At 44.8% G+C, this 11642-nt stretch overlaps 1 protein-coding gene across 1 annotated transcript in view; it reads left to right on the forward strand.

The window, feature by feature from the left end:
* The first annotated feature begins 218 nt into the window (after positions 1-218).
* Positions 219-11642, forward strand: part of LOC110000085 (adenylate cyclase type 1-like) — a 50316-nt gene continuing 38892 nt past the window's right edge. Inside the window, exons 1-3 of the mRNA XM_020655265.2 lie at positions 219-1304; positions 3246-3395; positions 8967-9085. Coding sequence (XP_020510921.2) covers positions 690-1304; positions 3246-3395; positions 8967-9085 — 884 coding nt within the window. The 5' untranslated portion in view covers positions 219-689. The remainder of the gene's footprint in view (positions 1305-3245; positions 3396-8966; positions 9086-11642) is intronic.

Below are 11642 nucleotides of genomic sequence, written 5' to 3' on the forward strand. Positions count from 1 at the left end.
ACTGCAGACACCGTGAGGGGAAATCACCAGTGCTGTTTGCTGCTGTCTTCTACCAACCAAAGCACCAAAGCACTGACATTTCACTGCTTCAAATTAAAGCAGGAGGAGGACACACGGGAGGGAATCACATTTACTGCACGTGTGTGTTCATGTGTGTGTGTGTGTGTGTATGTGTGTGTATGTGTGTGTGAGAGAGAGAGAGAGAGAGAGAGAGCTGTGCCTCTCACAAAGTAAACAGAGCAAATAATATCATATTATTTTGGGTTTTTTTTTGACAGTGCTGTTTGTCTAGCCTCGTGGTGTTTTGACAATCATCAAACGCACGCGTATTATTTGGTCCTGTTAGAGCGCAGGATCACCAGAAAGGCTGTCTGTGGCACCGCAGGTGGTCCGAGAGAGAGAGAGAGAGAGAGAGAGAGAGAGCGTGAGAGAGGGGGAGAGAGAGACAGAGAGAGACAGAGAGAGGCGTGCAGCACATTGGTCGGGCTACTTTTCTGACGACACACCAACAATCGTCAACCTGTGGATAGGGCGCGCGCGGCGCTCTGCTGTCTCCACTGCCACCCTCTCCCCTCTGACACCGAGCCCGACAATCCAGGACGCATGAACTGGGAGAGGGTGCCGGGTTCGATTCCCCACGGAAGGACAGGTGCCGAAAAGTTGAGGGGCTCGTGCGCCATCCCCGCTTCATGAATGGCCGGAACATGGAGGAGATGCCATTCGAAAGAGTCAAGACCCGGAGGAGAAAGGGTCGATGCCCGGCCGGTGCACCCCTGGGCGCCATCGCCTGCGAGGACGAGTTCAACAGCCACGAGCTGGAGGCTCTCTTCCAGAACTACAACCTGAAGCTGGAGCAGACCGCCACCCTCAAAGCGCTGGCGGTGCTCATCGTGGCTGCGTCGTCGCTGTCCCTGGTGGAGCTGCTGTCCAGCCCGCGTCTCACCTTGTCCAAGGGCTCGTACCCGGTGCACTGCGTGGTGTTCCTGTCGCTCTTCATCGTCACCAACGTCAAGTACTTGCAGGTGACGCAGCTGCAGCAGATCGCCAAGCTTGCGCTGCTGTTCAGCTTCACCTTTGCGCTGCTCTGCTGCCCGTTCCCGCTGGCGCTCGGCACGTCAGAGCTGGTGAGCGCCGGAGCCCCTGAGCAAGGCGTCTGGCAGCTAATGTTGGTCACCCTCGTGGCTTACGTGCTGCTACCAGTGCGGACGCTGCTGGCGGTGCTGTTCGGGGTGATGCTGGCTGCATCCCACTTCATTGTCATAGCGACGTCGGTCACGGGGAGGAAACAGAGGCTGTGGAGACCGGTAAGTGCTGCACCAAAAACCCTTGGCTAGTCCTACTGACAGTTTCCCCACAGTTTATTCACTTACACCCCCATCGTTTCAAACAGGTCATGAGGTCAAGTCCCCATTCCCGTTAAAAATGACACCCCCGAGTAACCGCTCCGGGTTAGGAGACTGCTGTTTAACCTGAAAGCTCCCAGCTGGGCTCTGGAGTGTCTGTATGAATGTAAAGTGGAGCAGAGAAACAGAACTCTTACTCATCCGACTTTCCCTGAAGAAGTCAGAGTCAGAACACCCTCAGTGATCGATTTTGGCTGCAGGATCCTGAAGTTGTAAAATTGGAAACGAGCAGAAAGTTTCCCTTTCGCGCGCCACGGTAACGAGGCAGACGGGGAGCTGTCCAGCAGCAGCCGGTGCTGAAACTGGATCCTGCTGACACACACACACACACACACACACACACATACACACACACACACACACACACACACACACACACACACACACACACACACACACAATTTAGTGCTGATTCCTGCTGGCTAATTATAGAATCAGGATGTTTCCTTCTCATTTACAACGTGTCAGATATTATGTCTCAGGTATTTCATGTCCTATAAGACAGGGGTCCTCAATCTTTTGGAGCTGAGAGCCCCTTAAATCAGGCTATAGTTCAGACCCCTCTTGGAGAAACAGGTATCAGTGGGTGCTTGGCAGTTCAACTAATGGCCAGGCAGGACAGAGCAACTCGATTTGAATTGCATGTTTCAAAAATTGGCAATTTAAAAACCTGTACATCAAGAGGGAAATGCAGTAAACCTAAAAAGTGAGGATAAAAAGCATTCATTGCAGATAAAATAAATGATTGTTTAATATTAGAGCAGATTACAGTGCAGAAACAAGATGTAACTTTCCCAAAGTCGTATTAAAGAAATCCAAGTGAGCAGGTGAAACAATCAATCGACTTTAAGGCAATGATTTCACCTCAAATTGATTTTTAAGTAGCTTCAGATGAATGAGATCCACGAGCTAAAAATAAGGATTGGAAAAGAATAAATGAGATTTGGTGCAATAGAAAGATATTTCATCTGCTTTTCCACCCTGAGGTCATTGCCCTCTCAGATTTATCTTGACCGGATAAGAAACAAAACGTCCCGGTGATTCAGGGAAGTTTCACAGACTTCAGTGGAAGTGATGTGTCTAATGCATTTACATGATGCAATAAATCAGAGCTTATTATAACTCTCTTGGCTTTTCCCTCTTTGAAATGAAGTGATGCCAACATGCAACTCATCATCACAGGATGAAACCAGTGATATGTTTTTAACTTTAAAGGCCTGAGGAAGAATAATGTGCTGAAGTTATGCACTGAAACATGATTAGAGAAGAGTCTGGAAACATAAACACATTGTTGTGCAGCAGAGAGAGGTTTATTTTGCAGCTTTGTGGAGAACCTCATGTTGCAGATTTTTTTTTGCTTCTTTTGGTTTTGCTCGTTCGTTACATAATGAACTGTAGGGAAGTCTTATTCATGAGTTGATGGTTACACAGAAAAAAGCGCCATCCATCTGGCTGTGCTGGGATCAGAGAGTTACTTTGACCTTTCACCACCTCTTTCAGGAATCGACGACACAAAGTGGCCACAGAGTTCATCATAGAAATGAAGTGTTGGACAGGATCAATAGCTCTGATCATTAACCAGTCTTGCATCCTTTCCACTGTGAAGCTTTTTGTGTTTTAAGTCACACCTAAGACTCGTGTTGTAATCAATGTGCTGACCTCGATGTCTGCCGTTCAATCCGTGCTGTGGATTAATCACGGATTGTGGAGTCTAATCTCAGGATGTATGACTGCACACGTAAGTGCACATACGGCCACAAGTGTTCCTCCAGGCCCCACATGCACGATCAGTATGTAGCCTCTGCTGCTTTGTTTGACATGTCTGTTCTTGTTTGTGTACAGCTGGTGGCCAACGCCGTGCTGTTCACCAGCGTCAACTTGTCGGGGGTGTTTGTGAGGATTCTCACCGAACGCACCCAGAGGAAAGTCTTCCTGCAGGCCCGGAACTGCATCGAGGAGAGGCTGAAGCTGGAGGACGAGAACGAGAAACAGGTGGGGCAGGAATTTATGCAAACACGCATGCGCACACACACACACACACACACACACACACACACACACACACACACATTTTATGCAAAGATGCAGCCTGGTGTGCTTGACAAAACAATATCAGATAATAGAAAGAGCAATAGAAAGCGTTATCAATCATATGGTAAGTTTGAACCAATTTAAAAACCATCTTTAAAAGATCCTTCCTCCCATTTCTTTCTCCAACATGAAAGAAAAGGGTCAATAAATCATTATTTGTAGAGTGCCAATTCATAACAAGTGTTTTCTGGAGACGCTTTACAAAAGAGCATATGGGATAATGTGCAGGAAGGATTTCTCCTTTGTGTTCCTCATGTTCCTGTTGTCCTCACTTCCTTGCCGCTGAGGTGGAGGTCAGAGCAGGCCGTGCATTAATGAGGCATTCAGTTTGACTCTCTGAATTCCCCCCCATTTAAAAAAAGACATAACACATGAAAGTAGCTACAGTATGTGATAAAATGATCATCTTTTGATACTCAAACATGACGCTTTTCAGATGTTTTCATTCAGTTTGATACTCTTGAATAAATTAGCTTTACAAGTTAAGTTAAGATTGTTGGAAGGCCGAGTTTGGCCCTCAGGCAGCAGATAGAAAATATATATTTTTAATGCAATAGAAATTGCAAGCTGCCCCACCAGATTTCTTTAGGGAGACTCAAGAAACGTCTAAATGTATGCACTGTAGGATCTCTGAATTTGAGGTGGGATATAAGATTGGAAGACAGTCAGCTTCTGTATGTGAGGAGATGTTGCTAAATTATGTAAGGCCCAGTAGAGCAACAGGACTGTTAAATCAATTCTAAAAGATACAGGCAGCCTGTGCAGTGTTGAGAGCAAAGAGGTGATCTGATATTCTGTCCTTGTGTTTGTTAAAATCCTGCCTGCAGCAGTTGAATGAACTTATTTTTTATGGTGAGAGAACAAGTGGCAACCTCCGGTCTTGAAAAATGAAGCCAATGCGGAAGTGCAAAATCCTGCAGTTCGTCGAGTGTCCACTAGAGGCTGGCTGCAGGAACACAGGAAGTCACATACACACCGCATGCAAAATGCTGTTTTTACAGCAGAAATGAACATGTTTACAGCCTGGTAAAAAAAAAAAATAGGTCTGATTAGTTATTGACATCACTGGCATACACTGAACGGGGGGTTAATTATTATTTTTTTTTTATTAAAACAGAGCCGTTTTGAAATAGTGACACACATAGCTGACATGATTGACAGGTGGGTGCGATGTAACGGTTCGTCTAGAGGTTTAAAACCCACCTCAGCTCCAGCTCTCAGCCTGTCGTTAGGTTGACTGAAAGTTAGTCTGAGACAGCATTTCCAACATGGCGGCTGCTGCTGCTGATGAGCCTCTGGAGCCCCCTGCAGGATCAGATGGCTGACGTCGCTCAGGCTTACAGTCTGTGGGCGAGAAATGTAAAAAGAGAGGTGAAAAGATCTAAGCGTGCAGTACAGTACGGTAATTAGAGTGTGTTGCCTCATTGTTGGTTAAAAAAAGGGCAAATTTAGATGATAAATTAGGAATAAAGACATGCATCCACGCTTTTCACCTCGCCTTGAGCGCGTATGTTTGTGAAATCTTCCCAGTCTCTGCTGAAGTTTTTTTTTTTTTTTTTTTTTTTTTTTTACGGTTTCAGGTGCCAATGTATTCTCACAACCTGCCCACAGGCACGCAGTAACTATGACAGCAGCTATTTAAGGAAAGAACAATTACTGTGGCACATGCACCGGCGCCACCGCACACTCCTCCCCCTCCCTGCACACCTACACGTAACCATTTAACAAAGGAGCAATCAGGCAACTTTCACACACAGAAACACTTTGTTGTACGCCGCACCCTCCTCGCCAATGTGCATGAAACCCACCTACACCGCTTGTTAAATAAAGAATTAATTACCCCGTGTATGTAATAGGACTCTATGTGAACGTCTCCGCTTCGTTCTGCAGCACGCTCGCCAGCGCACACGCACACTTTTAGCACCTGTGCTTTGTAGATTAGATGACGATACGCTGTGTTTTCCCCGGCAGTAACAGGCTCCCTTCTGACAGGTAATTACACAAGCAGATTGCTTTCATGGCCTCCATACTCCACTAAAGGTCACAGTTTATCTGGGTGAGTGAAACACACACAGACCCCTGATTGGGATCCATCAACAGGCAGCCAACAGCCTGCAAACACAAGGAGCTCACAAGCAAAAAAAAGAAAAATCAAAACAAGAAACGCCTGAGATTACATTTTTAGACATCAAGCAGGTCTCTGGTTATCGCCCGGATGTTTTCTTGGGCTTTGCTTTGGGCCTGATCCATATAGGTTGTATTGATTCCTGAACATGTGTGGGCTATGTGCTGCACGTCTGCCTGGCAAATTGACTTCTCAGCTCAATAGTAATCTAAGACACCAGGAGCAACGGGTAGTTTCCTGTGGACTCGTGTGAGGAGACACCATACATGGTCAAAACACAGGAAAAGATAACCCTTGATTCAATTCAGATATTTAAAACCTGCATGATGAAACAAGTCGGCCAGTTTGACTGCAACAGGACAATTCTTAAGACTGCCCTGCACTTCATTAACCTTCAGGGTCGTACCATTCAGTCTTCATTTGCAAAGAGGCTTTTTTAATTTCATGGAGAGAGATCTGTTGACACGGAGGCAGTAAACACCAAAATTAATTCCTGAAACAAAGTTAATGTTGGGGCTAAAGAATAGGGTATCGATACGCATTGATTGACATGTATTGGGAGTATTTCTAGTACTGGTATCGTAACAGCTCTGGCTCCTTCCACGACTTTAAGCAGCCGTCAAGCATGACTTCAAGTGATCCAACTCCACCTACTAATAAATGTTGGAAGCTGAACTTTACATTTGATTTCTTAGTTAAAATTGTATTTTCCAAAAAGGCACGAACGACTATAGATATGAACATTATCTGACCTGATTGCGCTACGTTTAAAGGAAGAATGTGCAACTTTTTGATCCAGTAGATGTCGCCCTTGAGCACCAGCATGAAACCAAAACAAACATCTGTTTAGCAACACCTCAGCAATACTGAAGACTCCACTCTCTGGGTTTTCAGGAAGGATTCATCAAATGGAACACATCACAATTAAGCTCATCGTCCAGATCACCAAACGCCCTCAGCCTCAGCAGTTTTTCGCTGCTGCGTTCAAAGCGCTCTCAGTTGAAAACAGTTCAACTTTTGAATTATCGCCCAGCTCATCAATGTCACTTCTCTGTCACCAACAAATCAAAATCAAGAAGATGCAGAACTTCTGATATCAGTTTTTTCAACAAAAATAGCAGAGGTATTCATATTTACAGTCTATGATGGAAATGTATTCTTAATTTGCTAATTTAGCAATCTCCCTCTATCCCACTTTCTTGGCCGTGGCAGAGTCTGGCTCTGCTTGAGGTTTCTGCCTCTTATAAGGACATTTCTCTTGCCTCTGCTGTATAATGTTGACCGGTGGATTGATGTTTAGTCTCTACATCAAAGAGTACAGTGTAGACCTGCTCTATTTGTAAAGTGTCCTGAGATAACCTTTGTTTTAATTTATCATGTCTCTGGTTTTAAACATAATTGAAAACCAATAATTTAATCCCAAAGCAGGAACAAGGATTCTAATTTGCAGGAGATTGTACACATGCTATAAAAACATGCTTGTGCATATTATATTCCATATTATATTCCATTTCTGCTTATAGATACACACTTTACCTTGAAGTGATATATTATACTTTTTTCCTGACATTTCTTTTCCACTTAAAAAACAAAAAAGAAGTTGGACTGCTTCAAAGTACAATTCTTATTTTTCAAAATGCAAAGATTTTCTGGGAATTTCCCCTTCTTGTTTTTCTGCAGGGCAGTGTTTTATATGTTAATGTGAGGGGAAGCGAGCCAGAGGTTCATTAATAAAGCACCACGAGGAGAGCCGTAGTCAAACAGAGCACACACCGTGAATTAAGCCGGGGATAGATTTGAGAAATGGGAACCACTGATGTGCGATTAAAACACGTTCAAGGAGGAGGAAGGGAAGAGATTAATAAAGCAGAGGATTTAAATATTCAAATGAAGCACCTTCACACTTTCACTTACACCTGACATACATGTGCATCGCTGGAAACGCTGACACAGAAGCACATATGGACAAATACCCTGACTCACACTCTCACATCTCAAAGTGTGAAGGCTGTTTGTGAAAGCTGCTCTCCTGTTTGTATTGGCAGGTGAGGAGCAGCCATGTGAGTGGATGTGTGATGTGAAACAGTGATGGAGAGAGACACAGGAGAGCCCCCCGAGCTGCTTTTATACCATGGCCTCTTAGCGTCCATTCAGCAGAGCCGCGGCGCCGCCGGATGATTCACTGTGCATTCACAACCATTTGACATCATGATACAGAAGTGCTTAATGCTGCTGTAACTGAGATGATTCACACAAACAAACATACTGATGCTGATGCTACTTCAGGCTGCAGCTGAAGAGATTATCAGATTAATCCCAATGACTGGAAATGAAATGACAACTATTAACTCTTTAGGTCTTACATCCTAGCCTCTACAAAGTGAGGATTCAGCCCAGAGTGTAAGGATGTAAAGTCTGCAAACAGATATCTGGACATTAATGTGATATCTGCAGGCGCAGGACAAGACTTTTGGTATTTGTTGCATGCAGAAAAACAGTATTTTTAGAGAAAACAGATGTGCAATGGATTGGCGGAAATGCAACACCAGAAGATCTCACATTAAAAACACTTTCACCTTTCATGGTGTCAGTCTGTGAAACCCATCAACTAGTTTTCATGATTTTTTACAGCTAAAAAAACTCCTTATTCATCTCATACTGGTGTCAGTAAAAACCTTCATTTTGTCCTTATATCATCAGAGATTAAGGAAACATGCTATGTTGAAGTGCTGGCTTCTCTGACAACAATGCAGCAGCCAGTATGTCCTCCTTCTAACTTTAGATTCTGCTCCTGAATGCTCTGGATTTGTTTGGACCAGAGAAGGTAGGCAGTTTTAAGTCACCCCCCACACGGCCGTTTTGGACACCCCTCGGTTTGCCAGATATGAGAGCAGTTATCAGGTCAAACCAACAGGTGTTGCAGAGATGGAAGCGGGCAAGAGAACTGGTTCAGATAGAAGTGATTGTACCTGACATAAAAGGTCTCTGCATGGTAGAGAAAGCAACATATTAAAAAGGGGAGCAGAACGACGATAGGCTGAAAATGAGGAAGAAACGCCATGCGATTGGTAAGATGAGTACCGCTGACAAGATAGCTGATTATCCAATGACAGCCCCAGAAAATGACAGCGGAAACATGAGTGAACGTGCAAAAAGGGATGAATGAGAGACCCAATCATGAAGGCAGTTATAAAGTCTTCCTGACTGAACTTACGCTGAGATTTATCTTGATTTTCTATCACTGTTTGCTAACTCCTGCATGAATACACACCTACAGTGTACATTTATATCCATGTAACTACTTGTCTCTAACTCTCCTCTTTTGTTCTAAACCCCTCCCTCCTCAGGAGCGTCTGCTAATGAGCCTTCTGCCCAGGAATGTTGCCATGGAGATGAAGGAGGACTTCCTGAAGCCTCCTGAGCGGATCTTTCACAAGATCTACATCCAACGTCATGACAATGTCAGGTATGGGGGTGTCATGACAACAGTGGACGGGGGGAAATGGTGGAGGTGTGCGGAGGGGCTGCAGTGTTTTGATCCAGGTGTCACCTGCTGTGACGTCAGGGTCAAGAAAAGAAGGAGAGCGCTTTAGATTTGCCATTAACGTGGACGCAATCGAGCTAGGAAAGGTCAGAAAGAGACAAAAGGCGCGCTACACTAGGCAGATTCCTCTTCCTCATCTACCGTTTGTGCTGCTGTCGTTTTAGAAACAGACCTTTGAATATGCATGAGAAATGTTTAAACGAAGCCCTGACCGTCTTGTTAATTGTCAAACACTCCAGCAAGGTATATAGCTTTATAAGCAGGGAGGGTATGTGGATGTATAATTAGTTACACTTCATTATTTAACTTTTATTTCAAAGAGTTTTAAATAATTGACTTTTAATCCGAGGTGTAATTAAAAAAAGTAGCTTTCTCCAAACTGCAGTTTTCACCAAAAAAAAGTATACCAGTGGGAACAAAATATCTAAATTAATCAAGAGTACTTACCAACAGTTATGAAAGCCAGAGAAATCCTTAATTTTAGAGTTCTAGCATTCATGAATTATATACAGGAAGATGCATTTTAAATATTTAGGGAACAACATATATTTGCTGATTTATTTTGGGGCTTTTATGCCTCTAATTGAACAGGACAGTGGAAAGTTAAAGAAACAGAGGAGAGAGAGAGTGTGAGGAATGACATTGAATGAGAAAGGACCCACTGGTCGGACATGAACCCGGGCGCCTGGAGGGCAGCTGTCTGTACATGGAGCACGCGCACCAACCACTAGGTCATCAGTGCCATGAAGGAGCTTATTTTTTACATTTAAGCTTGAAAATCACCAAAAAGATTAATCCATACATTATCTTCATCGCTTTTCCCGTTTGGGGTTACGACGGGGCTGCTGCCGATCCCGGCTGTCATTGGGCGAGAGGCGGGGTTACACCCTGGACTGTTCACCAGTCAATCACAGGGCTGAAATGCAGAGACAGACAAGCACACTCACACTTACACCTATCTCACAATTAACCTTTGGACTGTGGGAGGAAGCCAGAGTACCCAGAGAGAACCCACGCATGCACGGGGAGAACATGCAAGAATTGTGCAGCCTCAAAATGATTAATCAGTTATTAAAATATTGAATGTTAATATCCTTTTTTAAATCAACTGACTTTGTTGCAGCTTTAATGTCATTGCAAAGACCCGCCATCAAAATGCATTTTGAGGACATTACCTTTTGTTCTGGGAACTGAACAAAAGTTCCCAGAACAACTTTTGAGGTTGAGGTGCGTTTTTTATTTTACATCCATCATTGTTTGCAGCCGTATCCTCGTGCATGCCTATCAGCCTTTTCAGCAGCCACCTCTGTTGCCCTCGTAATGGAGAAAATATTACAGAGCGTGAGAACCTAGCCTGACTTTGAGCTGATTACATTCCAACGAGGCAGTAAAGAGAAGCTGAGAGAGGTATCAGTGCTGCCGAGTGTGGGAGTGTAGGGCTAGGTAGCATGTCAACAGCACTCCTGTCAAGAGACAATCCTCTCCACTCTCTGCCTCTCCCTCTTTTCTCCCCTCCTCTCTCTCTCTCTCTCTCTCTCTCTCTCTGTGTCTGTCTGTCTGTCTGCTCGGCTCCCACGCTCAGCAACAGTGCGGGAACATCACCGCCTGTTCTCCAGCCTTGCAGCCGCTCTGGCACTCGGCCAAACATCAAGCTGATGAACACAGCGAGCCAGCTCCCGCTCGTCTCCAGGGAGCTGCTGCAAACACACACACCTTAACACATGGCGGTGATTTAAAAAACAAAAACAAAAACAAAAAAAAAACACATCAGCTTTATTTTGCAGAGCAGGGGCGTGACATCTCCCTGATCCGGCCTCCCTTTGATGTGGCCCGAGAACGTTTGATCACATACCTATTTAGCTCCACTCTCGCTCTGCTCTCCCTCTGCCCCCCACCATATTACTCCCCCTCTGCCCTCCTTTGCCTCCCCCTCATTGCCCACCTAACACACCAGCACGACATGCAGCACAGCTTCATTCAAAGCCACTCAACGGAGCTCTCCTGTGGAGCAGCAGTCGTGATCCCGGCTTTACATACATCAGGATCCTGAGCTGCTCTGCTGCCAAAAAGTACACAGTCACGATGCAGAGGTTTGTTTGTAACGCTGCATCACTCCAGGAGTGGAGTTTCCTGTGTTAAGATAAAGTTTTGGGCACCATGGAAACAAAGATTATGGAGAAGCTGCACGTGGCTATAGTCGGTCGAGTCTGAACCTGAAGGTCGAGGGTTCGATCCCCAGCTCCTGCAGACACATGACGTGTCCTTGGGCAAGACACTTAACCCATAAATTGCTCTCGCTGCTTCGACGGTGGTGTATGAATGTGATGGGGTTAGTTACTTCTGATGGTCACTTAGCAACCTGTGCCATCAGTGTGTGAATGTGTAGATGTACAAGCTCAAGTTGATTTATACCATTTACTGTTATTTATTTGCATGTTTATTTACCAAATGTATGTGATTAGGAAAGTGCACCATTTAT

Source organism: Labrus bergylta, chromosome 6 (assembly GCF_963930695.1).
Source record: "Labrus bergylta chromosome 6, fLabBer1.1, whole genome shotgun sequence".
NCBI classification, from domain to species: Eukaryota; Metazoa; Chordata; class Actinopteri; order Labriformes; family Labridae; genus Labrus; species Labrus bergylta.